The sequence below is a fragment of the Strix aluco genome, chromosome 10, assembly GCF_031877795.1.
Source record: "Strix aluco isolate bStrAlu1 chromosome 10, bStrAlu1.hap1, whole genome shotgun sequence".
Lineage (NCBI taxonomy): Eukaryota > Metazoa > Chordata > Aves > Strigiformes > Strigidae > Strix > Strix aluco.
In genome coordinates this window covers 27,082,619-27,110,194 of record NC_133940.1, presented here as the reverse complement: position 1 = coordinate 27,110,194, position 27,576 = coordinate 27,082,619, and the positions used below count along the sequence as shown (strand labels likewise).

Here is a 27,576-nt window from a genome sequence, read left to right as displayed (position 1 = left end):
GCTCTGAAATTTGGACTATTTTTAAGCACTCAATGGGACTGAAACATTACATACAAGAAAAAAAAAGTTGCATAAAATGTGTAGATGCTTGCAAAAGTCACAGGCTCCCACTGTGACCTCACCTTCAGTCAATATTTGTTTTTCATGTAAAAACACATATTCAGCAGTACTAAAAAGCAAAACACACTAAACCAAATTAATTTACCATCTACCTACTATTCAATGGATACTTGATATTATACAGGAACTGTTAAATGAAACTGTCTCCCCTAGCAAAGTAAAAATGAAATCTTTAACCCTTTTTCCCAACCTCTTACAGGGGGGCACAGAGATCCTGTAGGGCTAAATGCTGCACAAAGGTATCGTCAGGTTTGCCCACACACTATTTTATTTACTATTAAAATACACCAGCTTAAAAGCCAAGTTCTTAAAAATATTACACCTCCCTTTCCCCCACACTGTGGACACTGTTATGCCAACACAGAGATGTAGTAATTTAGCGATATGGTAATTCTGCTGTGCTTTTCAAGGCTTAAATCATTTAAATACATAATAACAGTGTATCTGCCTTTAAACAATTTCAAATGGCTTTGAACATTTTTTTTTTTAATCACACAAAGAACTGCATGAATCAAAAAGGTATACTCGTAGTTCAAAATATTCCCAACAACCACAATACCTTCTGTGTACTCCAGTGTTCCCATGCAATCCTGCTGAAAATTTACCAGTGCTGTTTGTTGTAAATCACATGAAGGAAACACTAAAAGGTATAAGGAATAGTCAGGCACCTAACTCCCACAGCCTTTCATCTGGCACTTGGCACCTAACTTTTCCGGTCAATTCCCAGACTTGCAATCAGCTCAGCTTCAGAGGATGTGAAAGTAATTTCACTTTTTTCTGTGTCTATTTCCCTCTTTGCACAATGGGGACAAGACTCCTCAATCTCCCATGGCTAATTAAAAAAATAAAAAGCAGCGCTTAGGAAATGCTTCAATCACAAGTTTCAGAGAAATACAGAACTATTGTTGCGCCGTAAGGAGTACCACCTTTATCAAAGCAACAGCATCTTTGAACAAAAAGTAGCAACTATTCAATGTATCTGATCCTCACTATAAAAAGGCTTAGGGTATCCCAGAAACGCGTGCCACACACACAGAGCTGTGATTGAGATTTTTGTCTTCCCACACTTTATAAACTATCACTGCCTTCAAAGGAAGTGCAAAGTAAAACCCCCCCCAAGAAACAAAACAAACATCCCGAATTCCAGTTCTCATAGTTTTTGTAGAGCATTAATACACAATACCTAAATAGGGAATTACCCACATATGACAAAAATCCCTGTAAAGTTTGCTTTCTTCAGTGCAATGAAGGCATTGTGCTTGTAAGGCCTAAAAAAATCACAATCCATTCTACTAGAGAGAAGACCACAAACGTAAAAACCCTTGCAAGAAAGCTCACCTAGGAAGGATAGGACCAAACCCCTACATCAATAACCCATCAGTGAAAACAAAATTTCAAAAACAATCAGCAGACATCACAAATTTCAAAGTTACATCACAGCTTTGGAAGGAATTAAAACATTTCAGCGTAGACAAGGTCAGCTATCTGCAGCCAACTTCCAAACTGCTTGAATTCTTCCTCTCCCTATAAACCCTTGCCTCACTCCACTTTTTGCAAGCAAAAGTAGAAAACAGAATACTGGTAGAAAAATTTGCTTTTAAAAGAGTTTCTCTAGTATTAAGGGGGATGATTTCACATCATACTATTTTACCCTCTGAAATAAGCACTGTAACTTTGCAATGGGGACAGAACATTTTACACAGCCGGGATGTGTGGTGAGTAAGCTGTGAGCTCATCGCAGGCCCTGGTCATGAAGATGGGTATCACTCACAGTGTGCAGAAGAAACACGAGTCTGGATTTCTTAAGAAAGCTGGGAAACAAACACAGTTGGCTCCCACATGCAAAATATTTTTTCAGAGAGTGGATGTGTGGCCACAAAGACAGCTAGACCCAGTAAAAGCACCAAAAGAACAAAGTGTTCCAGCTTTCATAGCTGCTGACCTCATGGAACTCATTTACAGCAGAGAAACATCATTGATCTCTGAGCTCATCGCAGCCCTGCTGTTTGGCAGGCCTAAGGTAGCTGCATCACCTTGACTGTAAATTTCCATGCTCGTTCACTGAGACTTGGCTACAAACTTTCTGGTTCCAAATTTTGTGCTATTTTCACTAACAGTTACCCACACAAAGATTTTCACGCTCAGGTTAGCTCTAGTAATCAATTAAAGAGGGAAAACAACCTTCTCTCTAATCTGCTTTGTGTTGCCTGCAAAAGAAAAAGAGTCCTGACAAAATCAAAGCAGTTTTGAAAAGCAGGTTTATCATATGTGAATAACTCCCCTTGCTGAGGTACCGTACAACCAATCTTTCAACTTTCTGACTGGAAAAGCACAAAGGGAATCCTAAGCCTACCACTACTGCAAAACCTGCAGAGAAACGATCTAAAAGACCATCCTCCTCAGTGCATTCACCACGTCAGCCTGCCAGCAGCAAGCTGCGACAGCGTTTTCCCTTCCTCTCCTCCCCCAGCGGATCACCACAGGCCTCCAAGACTCGACACACAAACACCACGGTCCCGAGCACCACGTCCACCGGTCAGCCCTTCCTCGGGGACTCCCCCAGCCACACGATTCCCAGCTCTGCACAGACATGCTGGGAGAAGGCAACACTGATTTCTTGCTCCAGTTTCGCTGTGCATGACTTTTTCTTTTGGAGTACAGATCACAAAGTCCCACCCCAGCAAAAGGACAAACCACTGCAGCTACCGACTCTTCCAGCCAGGAGGACAACCACAAGCAACCCCATTCTCGCAGCAGAAAAACACACTTACAGTGGCAAGCTTAAATCTTTATCACTGGAAGGGCAACGATATAAGAATACTTTTAGATGCTAGTTCTATACCTTATTTACTTGTCTACACAGACAATTACACAATCATTTCATCTCACTCACGGACACACGTTATTATGGGTGTCTATTACTTCGGCCAACTACTTCAGCAAGTAATTCCAGAAAACTCAATCTAAGCCAGCACAGTATGGGAATTCACAATTGTGCCAAAATATTAAAGAGGTTGGGCATACTTCTTCATCCTGTATTTTAAAACAAGACACACAGACACACTGCAGCATCTGTGGCTGTCACTGCTCATCAGAAAAAAAACCACAACATTTTGCACAAATATCCACAGAAGAATTGTGACTTCCACTTCAAGATTAACAATGGGGAATCTCAAAACCAAACTCCTGCCTCCAGTACAGCTTAAGTACAGCCAACTTCTTATTTCAATCTTTATACACATTTTCTTCTCTTACTAGGAGGACTGCATTCTTCCAGGAACCAATACTTATAAAAATGAATTCCTGGCTATAAAGAACCCTTTTCCATATAGCACCTTTGCATTTCTTAAAAAACGATTCACAAGAAAACACCAAAACCAAAATATCATTCTGTTCTCTAAATCACTAAATAGTCACCAAGCAAGCAGCACAGACTTTTGTCATGAAAGCATGACAAATGCTTAAGTCCAATCTGCTAGTATGGTTCATTAATAACACTGCATATTCCAAAAACAGACAGTCTGATTCCCCTCCTATGAAAGAATTGATCCAAGAGTCCTTACAGAAATACAGCTACACAAGTTGAGTGTGTGCAATAAATCTATAATCCAGCCTACCAGCAATCCCTCAGCCCAACTGCTAACAATAAAGTAACTGCAGAACCAGCCTAAAAGAATAAATACACTGATATATGGAGAAGTAACCATACTAATATATGGAAATAGTTTTCTTTTTTTTAGTGTCCGCAGTATGACTCATAAATTATCCGACAAAAGCAGGAAAGGTACTAATGCAATAGTTCCCTGTGCACTAGTTCGAGGCAAATAGCCATTTCTTTTCCACACAGAACACCCATAATTAACTTTGCTATTCCGTCACACTGCTGCCACACCACCACAGAGCTTATGCAAAGCGTGCTATCGATTTCAGCCACAAACAGCCCAGGCTTGGTCACTTCCGTGTCTGACAAACATTAATTTTTAGTAATGAGAGAGAAAGTGCAGAAGCATAAATAAAGGAACAGACATGGTAGAACTGAAGACTGCCCTCATCACCCCTACACCTCCAAAGGGATGGGAGAAACATATGTGAATGGATTCCCTAACAAACCAGGAAAAGCCTATCCATTTGCACAAACAAATGGTAAATACAAATGAAATATCCTAATAAGAAACAAATCATGACCGACAGGACTTATATTTATGCCTGAAAGAATCAAATTTGTTTGCTATAAAAGTAGTTAATGAACATTCAGACCATACAAGGAAAATACTTTTCAATTTAAGCAAAACAGAGCAGCTCTTTGACGATATGTAATCTGAATGCCTACATATACCTGAGTTTTATACAAGTTCTTTATCTAACTGTATGGACAACTAAAACTGAAGTAACCCAAATGTTGGGTTTGGTGATTATTTTGTTTTTGGAGAGGGATGTTGCAAGCAGTCTGTTTTCTGTCATAACCGAACTAAAATGAATTCTTGAGTCAAAAAAGTTCCCTGGGAGCTAGGCAGGCGCTTTGTTCTGGCTAAGATTCCTGAATGAAAAGATCGTCTACCCGCTCCTGTCACCATGCTTGTTCAATCTTCTAAGCATACGTACACATTATGTAGGTGTATAATAAAAAAAAAAAAAATACTCAAGCACATTGGCCTCCAAACAAGAAGTTGATGTGCAAAGCTTTTCAACGTGGCCACAACTTTTAACGTGTGTACACGTTATGGAAGATCCAAGCCTGAGTAACACAAAAAGGGTTATTTTATTGTCACTGAGAAACCTTTTTTAGACTAATTCACGGTGAAACGTTAAAAAAGCCATTAATGCAAACCCATAGTAGCATTTCAGTCAGTAAGAGTAACTTTCAGCTGAAACAGTAATAAAAATACAGAGAAATAAAAAAAACATCTTATGTGTATTTCAAAACTCACCCACGTTTGGTGGTTTCCCATAATTTACAGGCAGTTCGGGAGGCCGGCCTCTGTGAAGAGCTGCAAACGCAGATCCTTTCCATAGCGTATGTCTGAAGTCTGTACCGGCAAGATTAACAGCGGATTAGTGAAACAATCAGCCAAACCATGTCCAACTGACCTATTCTTCTGAGAATCAAGAGCATCAAGCACCACTCCCAGCATCCCGAAATAAAAATCTGTCTTTTTGAACAGTTTGTCAGAGATCTAACACTTAAAGGAGATTGCTACTCTGATTTCTAGTTCCTAAGCGATATGACTGTAAATGGTTTCAGCTTGTTTTTGCTTCATTTTGGTGAGCAGGGAGTCTAAATTGATGGGAAGAAAAAGAGAATGAAAAAAGTGGGTGCACTTCATATTGAGGCAGGACAGAACTTCAGTACGTTTTATCCTTCTGCAATCCCAACACATACAGGACCTCTTCTTATGAACTGTGCATTTGAGAATACACATACGCGCACATTTGCTCCCTGAAAGTGGGAAAAGTGAGAATTTTTTTTTCCAATAAATCTGTTTTCCTGCATTGGTGGCAATATGCCCTCCTTTCAGATCCTCCTCGGCACCCCACCCCCCAAAAATCATTGTTTTTAAAATGAAGACTGTTTTCTTTAAAGACACTCCAGCTATCTGCTGCCAACTGGCCTCAGAGAGCCTTCTCTCCAGAACAATAGTGATTTTTCTGAGGCTGTTCAGAGTGCCTCAGAAATTAGACCTGGACTCCTTCCATTTCTGGCCATCTGGAAGGAGAGAAATGAGCTTCCACGGTGCATAAGTACTGAAACAGAAGGACAGTGCCACAGATTGGTGGATCTGTGTATCACCCTTCAGCTATCTGAGTATGAAGTGCACAAGCTTACACGACCCAAAGAGACTCCCAAGAGCACCTTCGGATTAAAATTCAAACTGTACCACAGAGTCTTACAATGATACACATTACAAACAGCACTCATATTTTCTAAAACAGACCAAACTAGCTATAAATACTAATGGTAAATGGAAACTTCATACTGATGCACAACTAGGGGGAGCAGAAATCCAGGTATGTCCACTTTGAAAAAGGCAAGCTGTTTCATATTAGTGAGTGTGGTTTACACACCAAATGGTACAATGTCACAGCACCTTTTTCTGAAGGGGAGAAAAAACGCACCATAGATCTAGTAGAAGTCTCTTGGCAATAAATTTATCACATGGCTTAGGAAGCACTTCATCTTTCAGTGATTCATCTAGCCTCTGTCCCCTAATTCACCTAAGAAACTTCTTCGTTTCTTAGCACTAAAATGTTTATTTTCTCTTTCCATTTTGTTGCTGTTTTCTTCTAAGATGCAAACCAAACATGGAATGAAGGAATGTCACTCTGCAGGCCTCCCTGCAAACCTGAAATTCTCCACCCAATTATAGCAAGGCATAGGCAAAACAAGACTCCATCCCAGAACTTCGAGTAAGGGAATGTGTTTGCAAGCAGCACATCCCTCCAGGTGATATACAGTGGATCAGCAGAATGCTACAGTCCTCATTAGCATCAGAGTGTGACTTCACAGGATGCAGTAAATTAAGTGCTCAACTGCCACTGAAACAGGAAGGTCCTGCTCTCCCATCCCTCTCCCAGAAGGATGCTCCCGCTGCCTGTCACCTCCAGCACTGATCCTTCCATGAGCTAATTTAATTCACTACAACCAGCAATAACAAATTTTGCAACATATTAGCTCTCTGAATCAGCACATCACAGGATCAAATAAGTTCTGGCTCCTATGGGGAAGAAGTGGCAGGGACATGGAGTGAGGAGGGAAGGGAGGAACCACTCTCTTCAATAGCAGATGGCTCTCAGATCTGTTTAGTCATAACACAAAACTGTGCTCTCTGGATCATTATTTCAGAGCAGTTTTTCAAAAAGAATAGGACTGGTGCTCTATTCATGAAAGGAATGGGGGCTTTCATTCAAATTAACTTTCAGCAAGGACAAACAGGAATTATCACTGAAGAATCAGTCTCACCTTCTCCCACCCTCTAAATGCTGCCCAAATGCCACCCTGCCCTTCAAGCTGACATCTGCCTGCACGGCCAGGGAATTAAATAATGGTACAAATCAGCCTGAAAAACAGTCCCTCAAAATATATAGACTGCTGGGTAATTTTAGATACAGGTATGTCTATATGTATATGAAAAAAAAGGGTTATTTTTCAGACAGATCCAATCTCTAATCCAGTTCATCACATCATTTACACAAAGACCCGTCCAGCATGCTGGGGAGGGGAGGTAGAGGAAGCAAGTATCAAGATCAAGCAGCTGTAGGCAAGAGCTGCCTAAAATGGTATTTTCAACCAAAGAAACACATATGGAACAGAGCCAGCCATAACTGCATTTTAGCAAGACTGCAACAAGAAAGCTGACGAGCACAGGAGTTCATGCAAAACACACGTAGATACCACAAGATGAATCAAAACAAAAGGGTTTTGATCATTAAAATAAAATTCAATAACATATAAATTGAGAGTCTTACCTTTTGCTGCTCTTAATAGAGACTGGCGCCCGACACCTAGCAAGGTCTGCACACCTAGGACACTCTGTGGGATTTCCTTGTCTAAAAGGGGTCCAAGTCTCTCACAGATCCTAAGAAGATAATCCGGAGGGATGTGTGCATTGACAGCCACCTAAACAAATAATGCAGACGTGTGAAAATGGCTTTACTCTTGCTTCTATTGGTATTTCTTTCTTCGGTTCATATTCAAGTGTTAAAGTCACTGAAATCAAGTCAAAAACCCCTGAAAACCCCCCCAAAATTAATTATACCAAAGATGTCTTTTAAAGTGACATGGAGTGTTGAAAAAGCCAGACCAGAAATTCCAGGTGGTAGTAGCTACAGTTGTTAATTTAGGGTGTCACTTAACAACAAACAAAAATCCCTAAAACTCAAGAGTTCCCAGTGCAGTGCTCTGATCAAACAAAGCATTGCCTGGGGACTTTTTTTAAGCCTTTTTTACCCTTCAGTTCATTTCTTTTACAGACAGTATTTCTTGCTTAGCTGAAACATGCTTGCCAGACACTCATATTACTGTAAGAAGCACATGTACTAAAGCCTAAAAACCCTAAATGTTATCCTAAAAGCAACACCCAGTCTCTGATTTTTAGCTACTGCGAGTAAGTATCATTAAGACCCACATGTGCAGGCTCCACTCCTAATTTGTCATCTTGAGAAAACATTCTTTTTTTTTTTTTCCTCCTTTAGAGACTGTTTTCTATGGAGAGACAATAGTTTTTCCAACAGTCTATTCAAACAGCAAATAAATTGTGCCTCATTATCCAGAAAGTCCTGCACTTGCCCGACTTCTACTATATTTACTAGCTGGCAGCACAATCTCAACATCAGAGCTTATTTAGCTCCTTCAACACAGGACACACAGCTACATCCATGTCCTTTTTAAAGATCAACAGGTCACTCAGCTCTTACATACCTGTGATTGAAGATGGAAAAAATAATTATATTAGAACTATTTATAACTTTTGTATCTGTTGCAATATTATGGAGAAAGAGATTGCCATAAACCAGGTTTTTTGTTTTACCAAGCCACAAACTAATGCCAAATAATACTAAAGCTGACCTGAAAGGGCCAGAAGAATGCTCATTGTAAAGAAATAATAGCAGGCATGTGCCTGTGCACACTCCTCTCCCCTACATGACCACTTCAAATGCATCCAGTCACAGGCCAATGCCAGTGATATGGCAGTTCCCTCCCGGTGGGGCAGGACAAGTGGTTGTGCAGCTGCAGTGAGCCAGAATGATCCCCCAGTCTGGCTAAAACCACCAGCTCTGGTGCTCACCTACTGCGGAGGGAGCCCTTTCAGCTCCCCTGGCTAGGAATGCTCACCCCACAAAAGAAGGAAAAGGTTTTCTGCCAGGTTTAGCAAAGCTGATTGTGATTCAGAGAAGCTGAGCTGGTGGAAAGCAAGGAGCAGGACCACTTCTTTCAACAGCAGAGCATCATCAGACAGCCCCAGCTCTCCTGCCTAGCCAGACCCCAGGGATATGCTCAGCTCCTGCCCCAGCACACCGGGGGGAGCGGCACGCATCGGGAAGGAGGAAAAGGTAAGCACTTCACTCAGACCTGCTGCCAAAACATTGTTCACTGAACTATGTCATCAAACAGATGATTACTCCATGTCATTGGGAAACTGTTCATTCCAATTGGGCAACAGCAGTGGTGCTATGGGGCTCAGCACAGTGAGTCACTGCTGTAAATCGCCTGCATCACAAGCAGGATCGGCACCATCCCACAAATAAGATTTTAACCAAGAAAAAACAAAACAAGGAAAGGCTTTTCTAATGATATAGACAACTAAACCCAACCAAAAACTCTTCCAATCTGAATGGAAACTCTTACAGAACAGAGACAGGCTTTTCCACACATCCTATCAGTCATGGAACCAGAAGAATCCTACCTCTGCAGGAAAAATAACCCTGATGGCTCCACTGACATGGTCCCATTTCATGACTTTTCACACTATGCGCATCAAGAAATGACCCCACGAATGCTCTCTTGCACTGATGGGGTTCTCCAGCCATTCTAACTTTTTTTTTCCTCCCCCAAATCACAGAATCACAGAATCAACTAGGTTGGAAAGGACCTTGAAGATCATCTAGTCCAACCATTAACCAAACACTGCCAGTTCCCATCTACACCATATCTCTCAGCGCTATGTCAACCCTACTCTTAAACACCTCCAGGGATGGGGACTCCACCACCTTCCTGGGCAATCCATTCCACTGCCTAATAACCCGTTCTGTAAAGAAATACTTCCTGACATCTAGTCTAAACCTTCCCTGGCGCAACTTGAGGCCATTCCCTCTTGTCCTAAATCATAGAGTTCCAAAATTATATCGGTACCTTCCCAGTTGTAAAGCCAGTGAGGTTTAGTGTATAAGCATGAATTGTCTTCCATTGTAAATTACATGATACAACAGAAGTCAAAATGAGATGAAAGGATTATCTGAACTTTTTTATTTGCCTATCGTTCTTACTCATTCCTGAAATATTATAAATGCGTTAATGCTACAAAATATTTTATTATCCTGTGCTAGTCTCCCTTCAGTATGAAAGGCATCTGAAAGGATCTGAAACTAAGGCAATTCTAAAGAGAGAATCTGCAATTTAATAAAATCTGAGTATGAAATTCTTTTTTACATCTCTGATAATTAGTAACATGCTTCTCAGTCAACAATTGCCAATTCTAACCACTGATCAAGCTTAAGATTAAAAGATTAGAAAGGAAAAGAGTAAGCAATCCAGAAGCTGTGGAATTTTACATTTTAATTCTAAGGCAGGAAAAAAAAAAACAAAACACCATACCTCTCTCTCTGGAAATAGAAAATTTCACAGAAAAGTCCAAACCATTCTCCTAGTGTAATGCAGCAAAACACTTCCCTTTTCACTCAGGAGCTCGCTGTTTTTGAAGTATCGCCACTATTCTATGTCTAGAGAGAGGTGCTGAATTAAGCCTGGCAGCAAATATCCTACTGTGGAGACAGAGCACAAGTTATTCAACAAGCAGCCCCAATTAACTCAGTGCATCTACTCAGAAATGGAAAGGGACTTTGTTGCTTAAAGATCCGCAGATTAAGCCACAGTTTTATAAAGAACAGCCAAGAGAGCGAACATCAACACACGTGCGGACCAGGATGAAAGCTGGATGCGCCGGACTCGCGGAGCATGTGGCAGTTATCTGCACAGGCCTGGCGGTAATTTCCCTGGGACATCCAGACGTTAAGCAGCTCAGGATACCAGACATCTGCTTGATCGCTGCCCAGACCAGAAAAGTTGGCAAATCCATCATGGAGCCAGAGTTAAATCGGCACAACTGAGCTGCTGAAGCATCTAGATTTTAGTGCACAGCTTTATTAGACTGTAAACTTTTCTAAACAACATTTAACGTGGAGCATATTGCACAGACCAGGCACATATCAAAGTGACCGTTCACTTCATTAACACGTCCTACTCACCAGGTTTGCCACCTGCAATCAGAACCATGCCATACTACAGAAGAAAGGCTGTACCACATTTCTTTCCCTGCACATTTTCATGTTTCTACAAGCCAGAAGAGCCCAAATAAGTGGCCCTTAATCTGAATATTATCACTGCTGCTATTACCAAACAGCTACGTAGCCAGGCAGCAATAGCAGCAAATTCTCCCGGCGATTTTTTTTCCATAACAACTTCCAGATAAAATGCTTAAACCGCAGCCCAGAGCAAAACAAGCAATTCTATTTTCAGGTTCCCAATAGAACTTGAAACAAAACCCCTTCCTTTCACCTCTGCGTGAGATAGCTGTAAATGGATTTTAAGTATCTTTCCAAAACATGAAGCTGGAAACATACAGCTGAAAAAAAATAAGTCTCCCAAATCAGATTTTCATTAAACAAAGGATGGAAAAAGGCAACTCTGAGCACCAGTTATAGCCACACCTCTTAGTGTGTGTTAGTCCAAACTCCATACGGCAAAATTAAACAACGGCAAGGATATTATCACCTCCTCAAATATATTAGAAAATATTTTTAGAATATTAGAAAGTATTTTAGAAAATAATAAGAAAATGAGAAAAAAATAGAGATGAGTCATACAGGCCAATAACGTGCTTAACAAGATCTTTTAAAAGAGCATGCTAAAATAACACAGAAGAGCTGAAAACGTGCTAAGTGAGAGCAAGTTCTGCACGCTGGGATAAAAATGTTTTGTTGCCTTAAGATGTGAAAGACCCTATAAAGGTTAAAATGTGAGAGCACAAGAATGCCGCAGTACCACGGAAGAGTTCTCTGACACAATAACCATACTGGTCTTGAGGATCTAAAAACTTTCAAGAATTGGGTGAAATGAATCCGTTCTTGTAAAAAAAAAAATCTACGTAAACAACCACAGGTGAATGTTAACGCAGTCACGACTGCTTGAACCAGTATGCAAATAAGTGGCTACAGTGATAAGCAGCTACAAGTAAAGAACTATTAGTGAAGTCACACTGGGGCTGGGAGAAAGTCATAGCCCTAAACCTGGTCATGCTTCTGTTGTTGGATGCATTACCCCGTAATCTCAAAGACTGCAGAGCAAAGGGTCCTCACCGACAGGTAAGAAGACAGGCAAGAAGCTTGTTGATCCCTGAAACAAACAAAATCCCCTGGTGCCGCTGCTGACAGTATTTCCTCCAAGGAAGGCTTCAATAAACAGGAAACAAACAACCAAAAAAAGACTCTTTGTGATTACTACTTATAATAAGATGTCTGTCTTCCCAAGGATGGGAACCAGACAGCTCTGAAACATCTCTTTTGGGAAGCCCAGTGAAACATTGCTGCAAAGCACAGACTAAATTTGACACAAGAGCAAGGCAAGGCAGACCTTGGGAGGCTCCTTCGTACCTGGTCCCTGTGGGCAGGTGGGCAGGCAGTGGTGCATCAGCAGCAGAGTTCTAACCTCGAGGCAGTCGTACGACACTTCTCTCGTTTGCCAAAATAACCATCCGTTAAGAATCAATTGACAACTGTATCAAAAAGCAGCAGAGGAGACCAAGAGGACCAAGGCAGCTGAGCAAGCAGGAAATTACTCAAGACATCAAATATGGAATCTCAGCAAAAGGAAGCTCAGATACTGGACTTGCACAAGATGTCAACAGTATGCAAATACAGATGAATTTAAAAAGCCATAATCCACTCGCTTTCCCCGGAGAGAACGGGTTGGAACTACCATGCTACCAGATGACATTTTCCTGAGGTGACAAAACCATAACATCTCTCAGCTGCTAATGCTGGGATTGGTGGTATCTATAAATAACAGCACCTCAGACTCATCGCTAGTTTTAAATCAATGCAGATGGACAAGGAAGAAACTCAAAGCCAAATCCCATAAGCTGTTCCATACCAGCACAGCCGCTCACAGATGCAAACTCTCCACTCTGCAGCAATAGCCGATTTCCCATTTTTCCTGGAATTACACATATCTTCAGCACAAAGATCATAACGGACTGAGCCAGAAGAGACAGCCCATCAGAAAGTTCTTGAACACCAGACCACAGCCAGTCATCTTTATCAGGGATAAACAAAGATCATTTCAACCAGCAGTCCACTGGAGACTGTCCTGATAATCTGAAGCGGCTCAGCTTGACTCGTCTGCACAACAGCTGACTCCAAACTGAACTGCTACAGTTAATTTAAAACAGGAGTACTAATTACATGCAAGTTTGACACACTTCAGGCCTTCATAAGGAGAGTGAGGACCCTCCCCTTTACAAACACGTTTCATGTCTCCAGCAGTCAATAACAAAGCAAAAACCACTCTGGAGTACACCTGGACGATTACCTAGACAGGCAGCCACATGTTGCACAGAAAAAGTATTCCAAAGTGGAAATAAGCAGAAAAGACAAAGTGAACACAAATGCATGTAAGCTAGTATTCTCTGTGTGGTTTTGCTCGCTAGGTACAATTCTTATTAGTGGGTCTTAAATTACTCTTCTGCCTTGTGGTACCTGGCATTTAAAGTAAAAGACCAAGTTCAAATAAAAAAAGAATTCTCAACAGAGAGTTTTCAGATCTTGACTAAAAGCTCAAGTGAAGTGGGAGTAAACATTCCCTAGATAAAAGTCACCTAGTAGGCGATTTGGTTGTTACATCTTTATTGTTTCCAAAAGGCCTAAGAGCAATAACAACACACTCAATGGCAAGAGTATCGGCATGTTTTCTGGAAAATACCAATGTTTAACTGAGAATGGAAAACAAAGTTGAAACATCAGCAATTAGAACAAGAAATATCTTAGGTTTGCCAAAGCAGAATATTGGGCAAACACACAAACTAAAAAAAAAAAATCAGACTTCTCTGGCTTTGCAAACTCTCATTGGGTTCGATTATCTCAGGCCTGCCTGAGCAGCAGTTGGAACACGGGGCAGAGATCGTAACTGAATTTGGTTTTCTGTCTGCAAGTGTTCAAAAAGGAGAGACAGGTAGGAAAAACTTTACCTCCAGTTGCTAGCATCTGTAATTTGTTTTTGGTTCATTATGTGACTGAGATAATTAAAATGAAGGTCAGAGTGATTTGCGTTCTTTGCAACCCTGGCTTTGTTCTGAACATAACATTCAGACATCTCGCTAACCCTTGAAGTCGAGTAGTTCAGGTTAATATACAATCATATGCAACCCAAGGTCCAAATTCCAAACACCGCAGACCCCAAGCAATGCGAGGAAAAAAAGGCCTTTCTTTGACATCCTCAACAGTGAAAGCTTCAGCCTGAGGATTGATAGAGAGAAGCTCCGCTCATCCTACCTAGCACCAGCCTCTCCCACTGTAATGATTCATTTATAGTTCTGTTTCTTACTGTAAATCATGATACACAGTTAAGTAATACTAGATAAAAAGGCAATCTAAAAGGACTGATTACTGTTGATTAGTCTGAGCTAGGGGAAAAAAATTTATGCTTAATTTTGATAATTCTATACAGCGAGAAGCAATTTCCCATTAATTCCAAGCCTCACTTTACACCGTTTTGTTTCCTGTTTCTGAAACGTTAAAGAAAAGGGCACGGTTACAACAGTGCCATCTAATACACAAAAAGAGGGTTTTAAGGCTTTTCTATTCATGCCCCATAGAATGAAAGGAAAAAATGTATGTTAATGTAACTGATTGAGCAAAACCAGTACGTCTGAAATCAGACTTCATCCTGCCACTGTTAATATTCCTCTCGGGTACTGGGTGCAGTCACAAGCTAAACCTGAGACAGCCTATAGCTCAATTTCAGGTTCTCTAGGAAGACTGTACAGCATTAAAATTTATTGAATGCAGTACTTACTCCGTGTCTGTTCACTCAGTACAGAGTCCTGGAATTATCCACAAGAGGTATGATGAATCATAATATTCATCTTAAATTCTTAATACGTTTTGGAAAGGGAAAGCCAGCAGGTACAAACGCCTCATCCCGACGCAAGGAGCTCTCCTATCTGCATCTGCCCTTCTATCTACAGTATTGCTAAAGTGGAAAATGAACTCTTGAGCAAGCTACAAAGTAGTTTGAGCAACAGTCATGTCAAAATCCCACAGCCCCATTGTGCTGGGTGAGACAGGAAAGGCAAGGACGTACTCTCAATTCCTTCCAGGTGAGGAGACAGCGACGATCACACGGATGCAGTTGATCAATATTATAAAAGCTATTAGTAAAGTTTACAGCACTCCAACTGCGAAGTGCTGTATCAGCACCGCACATTATTACCCAGAGCTCCCAGAAATGAAAACAAGGCCACTTGCACCCTTCGGAAACAAATCACAATGACTTTTGGGTTCTGCTGCTTCCATGCGGAGGCCGGTACGAACACGCGTCCACAGCCCCAGCCCCCCGGCAGCACAGGGGGAGCTGACCTTTCTCAATGACAGATATTCATACGGTTTACATCCAGCAAAAGCAGCCACTCCATGTATTTCATCGGCATTTAACAGTTTCAACACATTTCCTAAAAAAAAAAAAATCCCTTTTTTCTTTTTCCCCTATTAAAACAGGCCCGGCCGCCCCGTGCAGAGCAGCGCTGCAGCACCACAGGCCGGGGATCCCTCAACCGGGCCGGCAGCACGTCGACTTGTCTCCCCGCCCGGCCCCCCCCCCGACCCCCCGATGCCGGGAACTCGCTACCGACGGCCTCCTCCAGCCCACGGATGCCCGCGGGTCGCTGGGTTTTGGCCACGCTGACGCTTTTCCCCGGTGGTGGGGGTGCGAGGCCCGGTCAGCCCCGCTCGCCGGTAGCCCGGGAAGGGGGGCGGGGGGGTGAGGGTGTGTGTCAAGCCGCAGCCCCGTGAGGCGGCGGGGGCACGGGGAGCGCAGCCACCGGGATCCCCAAAACCGGCCAAAGCGCCCCAACCTCCCCGGGCGGGGGAGGCCCGACAGGCCGCGGGGGAGCCGCCCCCGCCCCGGCGGAGGAGCGGCGGCCGGGGAGGGGAGCGCAGGGCGGCGCGGGGGGGGGTTTGGGGGACACACACACAGCGTCACCCCGCGCCCCCCGCCCCATCCCGCCCTCCCTGCCAGTTCCTCCGCGGCGCCGCAGCCAATCAGCTGCCGCCTTCCATCGCCCGCCGCCGCTTTCCGGCTTGTAAAACGCGGCGCCATTCGCCGGGCCGGGGCCCCCGGTACGTGCCCTCAGATAACCCTCCCGGCCCCACAATAGCACGTCGCAGTCAGACGGCACCGAACAGCCCCCCCGCCGCACCAGGGGGGGGTGTGTGGGATGTGTGTGTGTCCCCGGCCCGGCCGAACCTCCGCTTCCCTCCCCTCCGCACCCCCCCGGCCTCGGCGGGGCGCAGCCCCGTGAGGGAGGACGGGGAGGGGAGGGAGGGGAGGGGGGGGACACGCGACGGGGAGCGGCGCCCGGGGAGGGGGGAAGTGGCGGGGGGGCGAAATTTGTCGGGGAAGTCAGGAGTGAAACTTGGCTCACCAGGTCCTCGAAGCTCCGGCGGTGCTCCCTGCCCTGCCAGTCCAGGCGCCGGGGGATCAGCTGCGGGAGGGAGACGGGGAGGAGGAGGAGGAGGAGGAGGAGGGACGGGGACGGCCGTCAGCCCCGCGCGGAGCGACCCCTCCCCGGGAGGGCGAGGGGAGCCCCCGCCGGTGCCAGCCCGCCCCGGGGAGGAGCCCCCCTCCGCCGCTGCCCCACCGCCCGCAGCGGGGGCACCCGCGCCTCCCGCAGGGTCTCCCACAGCCCCGGGAGGAGCGGGGCTGGGTTAGACGGGATAAGGCAACCCCCGACCCCCCCGACCCCCGTCTCTCCCCAGTTCCCGTCCCCAGGGCTTCCCCCCCGCCCCGTCCCGCCGGGACAGGCGCTTTACCTGGTGCTCCTCCAGCTCCTCCACCAGCACCTGGGGACAGACGGACACACGGACACACACACACACACACAAAGGACGTGAGTCCGGCGGCCGCAGCGCAGCGGCTCCCCCGCCCGCCGCCCTCCTGCCCCGGCCCGGCCCTGGCCCGTCCCCGCCCGCCGCGGAGCCCCCGGCTCCCCGCTCACCTGGGCGGATTTCTTGCAGGGTCCGGACTGCAGGAACCGGGCGATCAGGTAGTAGAGCTCTGCGGAGGGGCGGAAGGGGAACGGGGGGGTGGGGGAGGAGGAGAAGGGGACACGGTTACAACGCGGAAGGAGTGGGGGGGGGGGGGGGGGGGGTGCCGGCGGGGCGGAGGGCAACCCCCGCCGCCAGCGATACCCACCGGCTTCGAGCTGGGTCGGGGCGGCCGCCGTCGCCATCCTCCTCAGGAGGCCCGAGGGGGAGGGGAGGTGGCGGATCGCGCCCCGGGGAGACGCCGCTCACTACTGCGGCCGAACCCCCATGGAGGAACCCCGCTGCCCGTGCGCGGCGCTGGCCCCGGTCCGGCTCCCGCCCGGGCTCATCGCCTCGCCGGTCGCCCCATAGATATCCCGGCCCGAGAGGCGGCCGCCGAGCGGGGTGCAGCGCGCGCCGCCGGCCGCACGGGGGCGGTGCGCGGCTTCGCGCGAGGGGGGAAGCGGCGGCGACGCCGGGGCGGAAGCGCCCGGCCGGAAAAGGGGGCGGGGCCGCCGGTGACGCACGGCGGGGAGGGGCGGGGCGGGGCTCGCGCGGCAGGAGGCACTTCCGGGCGGCTCGCGCCTGGGCGTTGAGGCCGCCGTGAGGGAAGCGGTCCCATTTCGGCCTTAGACCCCCCCGCTTCGGTCTCAGCGCCCCCTCCTCGGCCTCAGGCCCCCTCCTTCGGTCTCAGGCCCCCCCCACTTCAGTCTCAGGACCCCTCCTTCGGCCTCAGACCCCCTCACTTCGACCTCAGGATCTCCCCCTTCGGCGTCAGCACCCCCCCCCTTCGGCCTCAGGACCCCCCCCCTTAGGCCTCAGAACCCCCCTTTCGACCTCAGGACCCCCCCCCTTCAGCCTCAGCCTCCCCCCACCCCAGTCTCCACATCGGAGGCGCAAGGCCTTGGGGCAGCTCCCTGGCCCGGTAGCGGTTGGGAAATGGGAGACCTCAGCAGAGACCCAGAAAATGATTAGTTTTGAAAAGAAAGCGCAGGGTTTCGAGCATCTTCAGCCCACGGAGCCCCCGTGTGTTTTGTGGAGGAGGAGGGACACACAGGGGTGGAAGGCAAAGGCGGAGAGCTGGCAACAACAGAAGGGCCTGGCTGAGGGGAAAGGCCTATGGGGCAGCTCTAGGATGATGTATTGTGGGCACAGAAAAATACATTTATTTGCGTTGTTGCAATTGTTTAATTCACCATAAACAGGTGCTCAAGACAGCGTTGAGATGCAGGTACCTGGTGTCAGGCAGCTGGAGAGCTGTCGCAATATTTAGAGGAACCTTGTGCAAAGTGGGCTGTTACCCGCGTGTCCGCCTCAGCACGGACAGCGATGCACCCCCCAGGGACACAGTTCTGCCAAGGATGCGGAATGGAGGGTGCCGGCTGGCTTCAGCAGACAAATTAAAATTGTTCGCCCCCGCCCAGTGTCCAGGAAATGAAAATATGATTTGATACGGCACCTGTTCTCGTCAACAAGGGTTCAGTATCAGTCACTGTAGATATTCTTAAGGGAAACAAGTGTTTTTTCCATGGGAAGCGTCCTGTCAAAGCTCCAGAAATTGATGTCACTTTACCAGTAAGTTGCTAAAACATATTAAGTGAATTGACAGCATTCTTTAGTGTAAAATTGTGTTTTGCCACCATAAATACCTAACAATTGGTATTAAAACTCCCTGAGCATTGGCAGTGTAACAATCACTGTCATAACTGGAAAATAAAAAAAGACAACTCATCTTCATGCTTTGAATACCAAGAGCTGAATCATCGTAAATCGATGCTGTTGAAACATTAAGAATAAATTCATTTTAAGCATATATTTATAGCAGCTACTCATGACTCGGCTTTCTGTGAAGTGCTGTTTCAGAGTTCTTCCTGCTGTTACGGTCAGGATGCGGTCCTTCCTGCTGGCAGCCTCTTCTCGGGATGCTTCAAGGTACCCGACAAAGCGCCAGGAACTCTGGAGAAGGAGTTGAGTACTTGACATTCAGCTGCTCTGCACAGTACGCCTCTATTCACCTACACCAAGGTGTTTATTTTGTGCCAGGAGCTCGGATTAACTGGGCAATGTGTGGACCTCTGTTCTTCTTCATCCTCTAAAGCTCTCAAGCTGCTAACGAGAGTTTAAATATTAAAAAAAATCACTCACCTGGTAGCTCTTGGAATCTTTCTGAAGGCAGGTTTGTTGATCAGCTCATCACTAGCAGAGACATGAGGTGCCACCTTACCAAGATGCAAACCCTGGTTCTAGTGGCTTTTCGATAGTAACAACTCTCCCACCTTTCCAGCCTTAAACTGGAGCCTCTGAAGTTACAGCCTGGCTGCTTCCTGTGAGAGATACAGTGTAAAACTGCAATTCTCAAAATAAATTACCAGCTAGGAGAAGAGCATGCCGATATTCACTATCCTTAGAGGTAATGTTTCTCCCACCTGTCTCCAGAACTGAGAATTGCAAGCTCATAGTTTTATGCATGACGGGAACACAAAGAAAAAAAATACGGGTGTTTTATAATATGCCCTGAAAATACATCTCAGTGTTTCTGAGCTAAATAGAATTCTACGTCAAGAGAAAACACAGCGTTGCACATGTATAGTGCTACGTCCTGGTGCGTTCCAGTGCTAACAGTCACCTAATATATTTATTTATGCATATGGTGTGTTTCCTTGGCACCTTTTGGTTGGTGCCTTACTGGATCTCTCTACTCACAATTTACTTTTATTTGAGCTTGGGGGTGGCAACATGTGAAGCTGCACCACCACAAAAGGCAGGATTATTCTTTTAGGGCTTATCTAGAGCCCGTGGGAATATCTATGGTCGCTAAAATGGGCTCTCAAATGGGAAGTCTGGGATAGAAAATACTCCCAAAGCAAACTCATCCGTCCCTCGCCTGTGTCCTTCCCACGCCACAGTGCTTAGAAACACCCGACCTCGCAGCCCCAAGCCGGGAGGGCTCCATGTTGCGCCCTCGCCGCAGCTCAGCCACCTTCAGGCATCAACACGACAGGAGGCGTGTTCGTAATCCCCCAGCTATTTGTTCCGCCTGTGTTGCGGCGCGCAGGTACGCAGGCCGCGGCGTCCTGCGTTCGGCTCAAGTACAAACAGAGCATTAGTCATGCCCGAAACAGCCGTTGCGTAACTTTTCCCTTGGCCAGGCTCCACCGGCGCGATCTTGGCTCGGCTTTACTGCTCTGCAGTGACTCCCAAGCCTCTTCCCATGCTGCTGGTTCCCTGGCACCTCAGCTTCCTAGCGCTAATGTTCTCCCAGTTGCTTTATTATTCCCCAAGGCTGCTACGAGGGCTGTGATCGAGACCTCTTCCCTCTTCTCCCGGGTTTTCCTCTCCAGGACTCATCTCTCTGGTGAGTAATGCCCATCCTCGAGCGTAGCTTTCCTTCCCCGGGCGCCCCATGTCCACAGCACGCTGCAGCCACATGCGGATCTTGAAGCTTCCGTGACTCATCTCTTTCTGGATCCTCTGCATCCAAGAAGCAGCGTGCTGGGGGATGATAGTAAATCTCCCAGCGAAAGCAAGATTTTATGGTTGTGCTTATTCATCTTTCTCCAAAGCAGAACTCCATCATGTAAATGCCAACAGAAGCAGTGGCACCGAGTAGTGAAGGATGTACTCACTGGCGTAATCTTCCCCAATGAACAGCAGAGGTATTCAGAAGCAGAGATGCTTTAAGGAGGAAGCTGGATTGTAACAGTTTCTTTCCATACTGCTCTTTAAAAAATAAATAAAAATGAAAACCCTTAAAGGATCTTCAGGAGTAGAAACTGGTAATACTCAAATACCATCGCTTCCACCGGTTTGGTGTGGTGGAAACCTCTCAGCACTTAGCAATAAGCCATTTTTCAGCTTTTTGCCTCTTTCTGGTTCACTCAGGGCTGCACTAGTGCTTGCACTCAGGGCACTTTTCATACCTTGGTCACTGGCAGCCTGTACCTCCTCTGCAAAATGCTCCATCACATCCTATGGCTGTTATTGGGAGGAAGCGCAAGCCAGCAGTTTATCCCTGTTTAATTTGACTACAAAATTAAATGAACTTCCCCATAGTCAGCTTGAAACACCAGGTAAATGCGTCTCTCTCTTATTTATCATTATAGCGTCATGATGAGTCAAATTCTGACTTCTGCTTTAACATAGTGTGGAAACATGATTGCAGTTTTTCACAACCAGGCAGAAATTGCAGTTGGGAATTAAAAAAAACAAAGTTTAGAGTGGATTCGTGTAGGTGTGCGGGCTTGTACCTGGGTTGTACCTTCCCTTTTCAGTAAATGTACATGGGAGTGTGTGTCTGAATCTGTTTGGATTTTAACACTAGAGCAAGTTAAGCATTTTCAGCTTTTTTTTTTTTTTAATATTTTCCATGCACATTTCCATGTACATCCTGCTCATCTTGGGCCTTTCATATGCAGCTAAATGGTATCCAAGGGTATTAATTGTTGCAGAAGTTAAATCCAAGGTTTAACTGATACCAAAGTAAGTGTTATTTAGAGGGAACCTGGGGAATGGTGCCTTGTACTATGCAGTTCTAAGCAAATATGGATATTGAAAAGTCAAGGTTGACTTTAAGATGATCTCTAAATGCAGCAACCTTGAAATTAAATTTGGTATCATAGATTATTTTTTCTAAAAAAAAATAGGAGGTGCAAAGTAACTATCAATAATTACAGTCATGGGTTTTGCTTGACTGCAGAGGTCCTGTGTGCAAATCAACATCCTGTCTTGTGGGACAAGTCTCCAAATTTCCACTCCTTCGTATGGCTTTCTCCCTGGATAAGAGCTGCTAAAGAATAATTCAGTAGCTGTTAGATATTATACAAGACCTGCTCGAGGATTTTTGCTATTTTTAAAAATTTCATATTTAATTTCCCTGCTGCATCGTACCAATCTTTCCTCTAGATGGTGCCCGATGCCCGAGAGTTGGGTGTAACACTATCCCATATGAAAGGCTGTTGAGAAATAGTCAGGACGCCACTCTCCTTTGTTTCTAAATTCTATCTTCTAATCATCTAAGTTGATAGATTACTTGTTCTGCGTGATGTAAATATGGTGTTTCTTCCTCTTGAGAATCTTAAAATCCCTTCACTAGAGCCTAAAATGCCACCTGCCTGGAACAGTATCATCTGTTACTCCGTGGACTGATCCATATCTCATATTTCTTATGGCAGCCATTAACTGGTGTTAGCTGTTGATCGGCTAGACGGTATGTACAGCACTGCTGCGACTGGGGGAACTTATTATTTGCTTAGTTTTCAAATTAATTCTCTCTGAATCTTATGGAAACATTTGTCTATGTCTTTATTTTACATCGAAATGCAAAATTTCAGATAAGGATGAAATGTATGTGCAAATGGGCAGCAGTGATCTGTGTACCTGTGTGCTCGTAGCTCTGTAAGGGGAAGGACCAGGTAAATAATGTCAGTATTCCAGTATATATTCAGCATCGCTGAATTTCAACATTATACCTGAAAGTGCTTGTAACCCTGCGAGTTTCATAAGCAGGAAAATTCCTGTTAGTTGTAAGTAACAAGGTAGTTTTTGTTCTTGTTGGTATTACAATTGCAATTGGCTACATCTGTGTCGAAGGGCCCAATTCTGGCTCTGTGTCCCCAGGAGCCCCTTGTCCCCAACATTTCCAGCTGCCTGGCACAGCCCTTCTCGTGAAAAGGCCACAGCCGCTGCGTGTCTGCGGGGTCACGGCGCACAAAGGGGCTCTCGCCCCAGAAATACCACCTGGTACTACCTGGTGGGGCTAATTCAGCAACTTCAAATCTTGCTAATTTTTTTTTTAAATAATCCTTTGATGTTTGGTTTGTGATTTGGGGTTTTTTTAGGGCCCAATCCTCCATTTTTTGATTTCTGGAAGCGTCCAGGAGCCTTACAGCCTGGGCACACAGCGTCCGACTGCAACTGGGAATTACCACCTCTCTCCCCGCATAGCTGGACATGCAAATTTTACTAAACTCCCTCAGCTGAGTATGTCATTTAAACAGAATTATATCACCGTGTATCCCGTGCCCTTTCTCTGTTGTGAGGATTTTTATATGTTTTAATTCTGCTTGTCAGTTTTACAGAAATATTAGCAATTTTTGTGAAGGAGTGCACAGGGTTCACAAGAGTTTTTAAAAGTGCTGCTTTTATTGAAATAAAAAATGTTTTGAGGTAGTTTGTATATTTATTGATAACCATAATGTGTAGACACTGTAAATAAACTCATTAATACTCTTTAAATAGTCTTACGAAAATCAGAAATTAAATATGAATTACAAGGTGATGGATTAGAAAACTGTCTTGTGTAAGTTTGCCCACAGGAGTATGAGTTGATAACGAACTTTCTAAGTCGCTAATAAAACTAATGCACCAGTTTGGTGATGAGGAAAATGAAAGGGGCTCTGTGAGTCGCGCAGTAACACCAAGAGGACAAAACTAAAAGCAAATCAAGGAACAGCCATCCCCTTTCACCAGGGTCTTTATGTACCCCTGTCATATTCTCTTTATAAATAAGAAAGCCCTACTCTATTTAACCCCACAAGGTGATTTTTACAGACCGCTACTCCCTCCCCTTGTGTTTTTCCACCTTCTCAGGGTATCCATCCTGCGAAGAGAGGGCTGAAACACGTGGGCCCACCACGGGCTCGCACAGCGCCATAACAACACTCGGTTTTATTTGTTCTCCGTGTCCTCCCCAATAATTCCTCACGGTCCGTTTGCCTCCCGACTGCCTCGGCGCTGTGTGTAGCTCTGTGAAGATGTCAGCGCAGCGATGCCAAGATCTCCTCAGGGTCAGAGCCCGTTCCTGCGTGTTTGTAGTTATTTGCATGAATTTGCATCCATCAAAGTTTAGTTTCATTTGTCGTTCTAGGCCTTAAATCTCAGGTCTGATTTAGACAAGGGGTTTCAAACTAGGGTTAAGTAGTCTGACAATTTCATATTTCAGCACTTTTATGGAACTGTCAAGATTCCAGATACAGGAATTTTGTTCCCGTTATTTTTATTTATTAATTTTAAAGCCTCCTCTAGTGATCTTCAGTTTGAGATGACTTCTCCATCTTACCCCTCATAAAGAAAGGCTTTAACGTAGAAATCTCCACAAATTCGTCTGTAATAAACAGTGACCCACATATTTCATTTAGTCCTTGTACTTCCATCATTTAGTGGACATATACGTTCTCGTGTAGCCTTCCAGCTTCTTATCTTTGGGAAAAGTCTTTCCACTGATATCCTCAGGAATTCAGTTTTCAAAATCTCCCTTTCTTAATTTTTTGGGCCTTAACTTATTAGGGCTTGAGATATAGCCCACTAGAATATGTTTCCTCTGTCATCTCCATTTGGAGATGACTTAATTCTTGGAAGGTCCTTTAAAGGTTTTCTTGACAGAAGGACTAATTTAATTTAATCTCTGGTGAAGTGTTTTCCAACACCTGCAAGTACTGCCCTTTTGGCTGTTCCCTTTCATTTCTTTGACACCAATAAAAGAGTTTTCCTTCAGAGTTTGTGAAGTCCTGGAGTTCTGTGTGGCTGAGAGCTGGGCTGGTATCTGATGGAAAACAACACGCAGGGCCGGCAGATATGGGGTGAAGCTCTGAAGGCAAATGGTGGCCATAAAGACAGAATTCTGTTATTGGTCTTTATTTTCCTGAGGTGTTTCATTCTTATCGCTGGATTATAATGAGATAAGCATGGAAGGCAACTGCACAGACTGTAGGGGGGAAAAAAACCCCACCTCCTCTGTAGTCTCCGTGTTCTCCATTAAGTGTAAAGGATCCTGCTGTTTTCCTGTTACGGATCCTCTTCTCTCTGCGTGTTTTCTGATGTCCCTCTGGACTGCTCTCTTTCTTCTTTTTCTGTGCCAGTCTAGTTGATCTCAGTCTTAATTTTTTTTCCTTTCTTTGCTCCTTTCTCCTGTCGGGGTGACTTAGTTTGCTACAGGTAACATCTTTCAGACCTTAATCTTTCTTCCAAACCCTCATTCCCAGCTGGACTGTGTTGCTGCTGCCTATCGACTGTACCAGCCCCCCATGCCCTCGTATTTGTGCTTTTTGTCTTTGCTGTGACTCTTCCTGCGATGCTTCTAGAACGGCCGAGGAACGTTTCCTTGGGAGATACAGTGCACCCTGAAATGGAGCATCGAAAAAAATCCCATCGAGAGCAATGCTAACCTCTTGGCACAGGTTTTTATTCACTGCTGGCTGAATGCATCAGGTTCAAGCAAGCATCAGAGAGAAATGCTGGGAGCTGAGCACCAGCGAATGAATTTAAGGAGAACAGAGGCTCAGGAGATGCTTCAATACTCTTTAATGAGTCTTGACTTTCTGATGAGCATGGAGAGAAAAACAGCCCACGCTGCAGCACTCCCTCCCTGTCGGGAGGAACAAGCAACAGGACAAAAACTCTTGCTGGAACTTTCCTCCTGCAGCACTTTCATCCCGGCCACCCTGAGGGAGATGGCGGGAGCTGCGGTCGTGTCTGGGGAGTGGGGAGGACCCGTCCTGCTGCAGCAGCTCCGTCCCGGGGGGACGCAGGCATCCCCGAGCTGGGGACATTGCTTTGTTCCCTGCAGCCCCACCCGCCTCCTCAGTCAAAAATGAGATTTCTCATCAACCGCATAAGTCTCCTGCTCGTGCTTTAATATTCATTTTGGCGATTTGTACCCAGACTCTGAGCTACCTTATCCAGGAAGCAGAACGGCAGCCCTGAGGTCCAGCCCCATCTGGGGTGACAGAGTTTGTTTCATTTGACAATATGGATTTAATGAACAGGCTGCCCGGCACTGGGAACCATTTCCCTCCAATAGCTGCAAAATAAATGATGGGACGTTTTCCAGTGTAATGCTGCAACCACCCAAAATACCACTATAAAATTCACAGACACAAACCAGAGTGACTGCATTAAGCAAGGCTTAGGGGGATTATCGCATTAAATTGGTTGCCCCTTCCACCCTTCCCCCAGTCAAAGACATTAGAAATCTGAATACAAAAAAGGGGTGTTAAAACAACACAATGGGCTTTGCTAAAACCTATAAAAGCAAAGAAACTCATTGTTAAGGCTGTTGCTTTATTCTGGACGGCTATTGTGTTTAGGCACAGCGTTGTGTTGTGGAGGGTTTTCTATCAGGGAGCGGCAGAGCCATGGGTAATCTTATGAACCACAGAAACTGCAGCGGCTCTAACGCTCCCGGAATGGCTCTGCCTCGGCGATTCCCCCTGCGAAAGAGAAATGCAACAGAACGGCGTAGAGCGCAGCACCGCCGCTGCACGCCGCCGCCACCGAATCCTCCTGCCTGACTTGGGCACTCGGTGTTCGCTGCCCGCTATTCCCGGCTCCGTCCTCCTCCCGGCGACGGCAGCGTCACCAGCATCCTGCTCCTTTCGGGGAGAGTTTGTGCAGTGAGAGCTTTGCTTTAATCTGTGCTGGATTTATCCAGATGCATCAATCTCTGGAAGGCTCACATGGGTCTTCTACGTGCACGTAGGCTTGGTTTGTTAATCTGGAAATGGTTTATTCAAAATTTAAAAAAAAAAAATAAAAAAGAAACCCTTTCAAACTGCTTTGCTTGAACTGCTTTTGACTGTGCAGTGGAACAAGCGGCCAGGCTCTCAGTCATGTATATGGTCTGGCACCCTTGTAATAGGTTTTAAACTAATATGTGTCACGCTGTGCCTGCCTTAATTAAATGAATTATAGCAAAAAAAGCATTTCCAATTTAAATGTAAATAGCTTAATATCTTAATGATACTATTTCTTTAAATATTTACTATATAAATATATAAAATTAAATATTAATTTCCAATACATTTACAGGACCTGTTTCCCCCGACCAACCACAGTAATATTTCCTTTCCAGGGAATCCCTTTTCTTTGCATCTTGCTTAACGTCACCACAGACCCTCGTATTTAAAGTCTTTATTTTAGTACAGTTCTCTTAGTAATGAAATAAATTCATTAGGCTTGGGGTAAAGAAATGAGACACCTGTGTAGCCACAAATAGGATTTACAGAGATTTTAAGCTCTTTGGGGCAAACATGGGTTTGTTCTTGCCCATGTCAGAGCCTGGAGGAGGACGGCCGCGCACAACAGCACCACAGCCAGATGAGTGGTGTTAATAAGTGCTAATTAGTAAAGCCACCAGGTTATCTTTGACCTTCTCAAAGTCTTATTGCAAGGGCTGGGGAAAAAGGATAAGAAATGAGCAGAAGAATATTTTTTTGGTCCGAGTTTTGCCCCGGCCATCCTCGCCCCACGCGGCTCTCCTGTCTGACTGCTGGGGGTCCTGTGCCTTAGCAGAGAGCAGTGATGCTTCGTCGTGCAGATTGGAGCTGAAGTTTTGAGGTATTTTGCACCACGGTGGGAAGCTGCTGTCCGGGAAGGGCCTTGGGATGCTGACGGTTTGTGACAAGTCTAGCCTGGAAGAAAACCAAAATGGCAGCGGTTCAAAACCTGAAT

General features: G+C 45.4%; 1 protein-coding gene and 1 long non-coding RNA gene across 4 annotated transcripts in view; one reads left to right on the top strand and one right to left on the bottom strand.

The window, feature by feature from the left end:
- The window catches only part of BRWD3 (bromodomain and WD repeat domain containing 3), a 61,654-nt gene extending 44,090 nt beyond the window's left edge, over positions 1 to 17,564 (bottom strand). The window contains exons 1-6 of one of the 3 annotated variants that reach the window (XM_074834821.1): positions 17,300 to 17,563; positions 17,103 to 17,161; positions 16,918 to 16,947; positions 16,530 to 16,589; positions 7,585 to 7,735; positions 5,049 to 5,147 (exon numbers count right to left, since the gene is read on the bottom strand). In XM_074834821.1, the coding sequence (XP_074690922.1) occupies positions 5,049 to 5,147; positions 7,585 to 7,735; positions 16,530 to 16,589; positions 16,918 to 16,947; positions 17,103 to 17,161; positions 17,300 to 17,336 (436 nt within the window). In that variant the 5' untranslated portion in view covers positions 17,337 to 17,563. Of the gene's footprint in view, positions 1 to 5,048; positions 5,148 to 7,584; positions 7,736 to 15,465; positions 15,522 to 16,529; positions 16,590 to 16,917; positions 16,948 to 17,102; positions 17,162 to 17,299 lie in introns of those variants that run through there. The other 2 variants (XM_074834822.1, XM_074834823.1) reach the window with 2 other exon arrangements.
- On the top strand, positions 17,078 to 23,364 carry LOC141927636 (uncharacterized). Its single transcript, XR_012624547.1, has 2 exons — positions 17,078 to 17,150; positions 18,983 to 23,364. It is a non-coding gene; the product is annotated as an uncharacterized LOC141927636 (long non-coding RNA).
- The last annotated feature ends 4,212 nt before the right edge of the window (positions 23,365 to 27,576 follow it).